This window comes from Plasmodium inui, assembly GCF_000524495.1.
Source record: "Plasmodium inui San Antonio 1 unplaced genomic scaffold supercont1.8, whole genome shotgun sequence".
Taxonomy (NCBI): Eukaryota; Apicomplexa; class Aconoidasida; order Haemosporida; family Plasmodiidae; genus Plasmodium; species Plasmodium inui.
Window position 1 is genome coordinate 232,385 of NW_008481842.1, and position 5,671 is coordinate 238,055.

Below are 5,671 nucleotides of genomic sequence, written 5' to 3' on the forward strand. Positions count from 1 at the left end.
TTGTCTTAATATGTACCTTCTGCAAGCTCGGAACGGGGAGTTATGAAACCTTTACACATTTCTCGGAAAAGTTCATCAGGGCAGTGGTACGGTGAAGACGTCACTACCCCATGTGCACTCAAATGTTTGGTCATCACCCGTCTTGCATCTTCCTTTTGTCCTTCTTTCTCCCCTTTTTCGTCTCTGCGCGTTATTACCCCGTCTTAATGTCTACCCCAGTTTCGTAACGCATTGATCACTATTCTGGTTGCCACCCCCGAACGTGGAAAAGTAAAAAACTGATTCATTGCTCGGCCCAGTGGCGCGAGAAAGGGACTCCCTTTTGTTCCAATCACAATGAGGGAATTCTTTTAAAGTAAAATTTGATTATCATAAATTTTCAGTGCAAATGTGTTGCCAAAAAAGGGGGGGAGGTACACCTGCAAAGCGCATCAATGGTGTGTGTAAACTGGGTGCACCAAGGCATTTGCACGGGGAGCACAACGCATAAGGGTGTTTTTTCTTAGAGCTTCCAGAAGGAAGTTCTACACATGTGTAAGTATTAACAACGTGTGCGAAATTCCCCTCCACACGTAAGGTGTAAAGAAAAAGATGTACGTATAAGCATGTCCAACACATTAGTAGTAAAAGAACACTTGTAATAAACACATGGCAATTTTTTTTCACAACCCTAGCGCACCTACAGAAAGTGGTTGAGACGCCCCATCGAAAGAAATAAAAAATGGAGCGCCGTGCAACAATTGTTCGTGCAAATTTAAAATGAATTGCCAAAAGGGAGGGAAATTTCGAATGGTGTTAAAAGGTTGTCCTTGTACTTCTCCTTCTCTTTGTGTTTTTTTTTTTCCCCTTGGAAAAATGTACAGATTTTCAGCACGTGCATCAAGTATGCATGGCGCTCTGCAGCTTGAGTTCTTCCTTTTTGTTCCCCCTTAGAACAGCTACACTGGCGTAAGAACTTCAAAAAATAAGGAAAAAAAAAGAAAAAATCGAGAACATTGCAAAGCCATTTCAAATGTGCCAATTCTTGGGAGTCTGGGGGAAACAAAACTGAGTACTGCGGCATGGAAGCAAGACGTGTATACCTCTTTCACACACATGCATACCTCCGGCATAAACATGCGCAGGAGCGATAAGTTCATGTATTACGACCCGACACACCAACAAAATCGATAAGGAATAATTTGCAAACGTTCCCAAAATGATCACAAGGGAGCACCCCGAAAAAAGGGAAAAGGGCCCCAAGGATCCTGCCTACACAGAAAGAAAGAAAAAAAAAAGGAGAAAAAAGTTCAACTACCAAGGATGTAAGTATCCAAACGATTTAAAAAGTAGCCTCTACAACATGTGCCTCAATTTTGCATACAGTGACATCTATCAAGACTACATAAACAGATTAAGTGTAAATTGCCACAACAATTGCGATTATGACCAAATAAGGAGAAGCACTTTTATACCTAGAGAGGATTTTTTCAAGTATTATAATTTCCCTTTTTACGACAACAACTTTGAGTTAGAATCAGAACAATCCTATGAGGATGAAATTTGGGACGATTCCGATGATCATGTTAGTGGTTTGGAGGAGGTGGGGAAGTACGCTTTGGAGAGATACGATGCTTTGGGGTATAAATCCAGGACTAGTCGAATAAAGAATCTCATACTTGGGGTGCCCGATCATAAAGGGGTTATCCTATCAAGGGGGAAAGGCTACCATGGGGGGGACGGTGGTGGTGATACTGTTTACCGAGGAAACCACGACGATGACGCAGGATCAAAATCGTACGCCTCCCAACTCTTCCGAATTATCAGTCAAAGGAAAAATTGCCAATTGGTGAGTGACAACTACCGCAGCAGTGGCGATAGGAGGGTGGGAAAATTCCACAGGAGTCAAGAAATGTTAAGCGAATCGATCAAAGGGGACACCATCGGAGGGGAGAAAAGGGGGTGCCTCGAAAAAGTGAAGAGTCAAGTTCTCTCCTTTTGGAAGAAACTGTATGACTCCAGGGATCCCTCCTTCATGGCCAGTTTGAACCTTTACTTTTTAAACTACCACGATATTGATAAGAAAAAAATAAAGAACGCTTATAATGAGGACTACATATGCATGGTGCAGAATTTGGCGGAGGCGCAAGGGGACCCCCTCGTTGAAAGATATTACAAGGGCGTCCACATGGTGAAGAAGGAAGAAGTGAAGTATCGCCAGAGGTACCTCCAAAGGGGCGCACACACCACACGGAGGGAGGATCACTTCAAAGAAGAAAACCAAATGCACGGACAGATGAGGCAAAGTGTGGACGAATTGGCAGATGCGAAACAGGAGAAGTGGTCTCAAAGTAGCCAAAAAGGAGAAAACGAAATCGGTAGCGCACTCTCTAATCGGTTCAGTGAACAGTGCGGGATGGAGCTCAAAGAGAATAGAAATGGAAGAAGAGTCGACAAAAAAGTGCGATTAAGCGGAAATTGGGATAAAACCCCAGACGAGGAAGAGGAAGGAGCCAATTCGAGAGAGCCCAAACGAAGTGCCAGCAAACACATGAAACGACTCTGTTCAGAAGAAATTGAGATATATTTTAAAAAAGTTCTAAAAAACGAAATTATAAGTTTTAATCAAAAAAGGATTAATAAGCGAGACAGATGGACTTCGCTGTGTCAGTTTGTTTGCTCCTGCATAGGTGCGTCGCTAACCGCGCAATGCTACTTAGACTTGCCGCGAATGACCTCGTCCCTTGATTATGCTCTTCTGCTGTTTCTGCTCCTGTTCTGCTACCTATGTATCGGTTTGCCGATTCTTCAAATGGAATATACCCTTGGTCAACTATCGCAAGGGTGCATAATCAATGGCTTAAGTTTCTTAAAAAAAAAGTACAGAGGAGTCGCAATCTCTTCAATGATCATATCTTTTTGTATACTATCGAGAAGTGCTCATGACACGGTGGACACTGCGATTGTTGTTGTCTCCTCGGTGAGAAAAACTTTGCCTTGGAATTTGAACCAATGTGAAGGGATCCCACTCAGGGGGGACTGCCTCCGGAATGGGAAATGCATATGGGTGACGGGTAAGAGGCGAAGGAATGACCCCCTTAGAGGGAATTCTCAAGAAATATTATTCTATCCGGGCCAACGGTCTGCCATTTTAGACACACAAATGAGAAGTGAACGGAAGGGGTTCATCCTGAGTGAAATTCCTCCCGCGGGGGATCACTGCAAATCTGATGCCACTTCTGAGTGGTACCATTTCTTCTCCAAAGAAGTAAAATTAGCTTGGAAAATCGGGGCGCTCTTCCTAATCACACTCACTCTCTATTTCCTGCTAAGGGTAGAGGGTATGTGTTTAACTCAATTCCTGCAGTATATATTCTTCCTCTTCTTCCTTGTAGCGCTTTGTCAAATATTTGTTCTTTCCTACGAATTGAAGTCAAACAAGTGGGTTTCCATCAATGGAGAGGGGACCCACCCTAAAGATGGGCATACCAATGGCAGTATCTTTTTCAACACGGACTATTTCCTTTACCTAAACTTCGAAGTAGTGGCAAAAGTATGTACCCTCGTATTGGTGTCTCTAAATTGCAGTACAGGAATTAACTACCTGTTTTCGTCCTATAGTAATATCGGGGATAACCTTTTTGTGTCTGCGTGGTATGTCGTGTTGGGCTCCTTCATCGGGATGGTTATACACATTGTACATTACTACGTGTGTGTAGAACTGCTGAGTAGTGTTCCCACTGGGAGAAGAACCCTGGAGATAATGATACCACAAACGTATGATGGATCACCTGAGGGGATTTGCTCTCTTTACGATTTGTTTTCCAAAAAAGGAGACCCAATTAACAATTTCCTCGTTTATATGGCTTCCTTATCAAGAGTGAACTTCCAAAATATGATGAGCTTCACCTATTTCTTGTGTTCTTTGCTAGCTCTGCTCACATCCTCTGCTCTCCATTTGAAGGGGCTAATAATGGTGCTAAAGGAAAGTAGAAAGTTTAAAGGCATCAAAAAGAAGGTTATCACCCTGTTTGTAATTCTGGGGTATTGCCTTTTGGGGCTCTTTTATTTGTCTCCTTTTGGACACAACACAAATTTGGTTATGAAATACGCCACGTTTAGTTCTGTGTATCTTTTTGTCGTCTTTGCCCAACTGGTTTCTGTTACATGGACGTATGCGTCTGAACGGGGGGGACGGATAATAAGAGCGTCCCCCAAAAAAAAAGAGCGCTCTTTTTTGCGTCAACCAACATTGTGCCTCTTCACTGCGGTGTGGGTGATGCCGCCAGTTCTGCTATACCTGCACAGGCGTATTTTCCCCAATTTTGTTTTTTTCTCATTTGGGTTACCCCTGCTGGTCGGCGCACTTCTCTTTCTATCCGTCAATGTCTTCTTTATTTACAGTGCCAATTTGAATGTCAGACTGAGGGAGAAGTTCTACTTGCTCTACGTCCTTAACGTGGACATTTTGCGGACAAGGTTCAACAAAATTCTGTATGGAAGAAGGAGGACTTACGATTTGGAAAAAAAGGAAGAATCTCCCTTTGGACTTCTCCTCTTCCATAAGCTCACAATTCATTGGTGTCTCTTAACGAAGTTTTTCATCCCCCAGATTTTACTCACCATCGTCTTGAGCAACGTCCTGTACAATGTACATATTTGTCTCGACAGGAGGACCACCGTTGTGGGAGTCCACTCCTCTAATCAGTACGGGCGCTTCGCACAGGACGAATCAGCTGCCCATTCATACCTACGAACCGCCTCAAATGGTAAAGATGGATTTGCCAATTTGGATGCCTTTTCAAGCGGAGCCTCAATGGGGGAGGGGAGAACCCCCAAAGGGGGAATCACCTTCGATGAGACATACCAAAATGTATTCACAAACATGGCACGAAAGGGAGCAACACAGAATAGGGAGGACACAAAATTGGAGAGCTGTTTTGGCGCCTGTGCACACCTGACTGCTACGATAGCAGCAATATTACTCATCCTCCTCATTTCGCTCCTCACCTTTGTAAGGCCAAACAAAATGAACTGCCTTGCGTGTGCCCCCACCAACACCTGGATCATTAGTGACGTGGACTTTAAGCGAATGAACCCCGCCAACTATGCCTACACAAGGCGAATACACTTTTTTGAAGAAATTTTCCCCATCGAGAGAATTATGCCTGCCTATGTCTGGACGCACATAAAGAGAGAGATAGAGAGGGGCAAACCAGTTACATCATTACACCGGGATGACCAAACAGACGAAACGATACATGACAAGAGCTTTTCTTACTTAAACAGAAGTGACTTTGAAAATTATATCTTCAGTTTAATCGATCGGGGATTCAAATTGAGCGACTTTTCAGGCATAAAAGGGCAGCACTATCACTAGAGTTGAGTTTTCTCCCCTTTGTTTTTTTTTCTCTTTGCATGAATGTTTCGTAGGTACAAGCCGCTTCACCCATTTGCGATGAGCTGTGCGTAACAACTTTACAAATTGAGTGTAGAAGAAGTTTCACGTATGTGTGTACTACGATGTGGCGCCCCAGCTGGGGTAATGACGCGTCATTTGTATGCTCAGTAGAGCACAACGGGGGGCAGGAAAACCACAATGAATGCTTTTGAACCGTTATTTATTTTTTTTCCTTCTCCTTATGGTTCATCTTGTTTTTTTTTTTTTTTTTTTTTTTTTGAGTCAGAGTCT

At 43.3% G+C, this 5,671-nt stretch overlaps 1 protein-coding gene across 1 annotated transcript; it reads left to right on the forward strand.

Annotated features, from left to right (window-relative positions):
* Positions 1-1,198: 1,198 nt before the first annotated feature.
* C922_02322 (hypothetical protein) lies at positions 1,199-5,359 on the forward strand (the record flags this gene model as incomplete). The annotated part of the gene is made up of 2 exons (XM_008817921.1): positions 1,199-4,095; positions 4,384-5,359. The coding sequence occupies 2 exons, from the start codon at positions 1,199-1,201 to the stop codon at positions 5,357-5,359; spliced, it is 3,873 nt and encodes a 1,290-aa protein (XP_008816143.1).
* Positions 5,360-5,671: the final 312 nt, after the last annotated feature.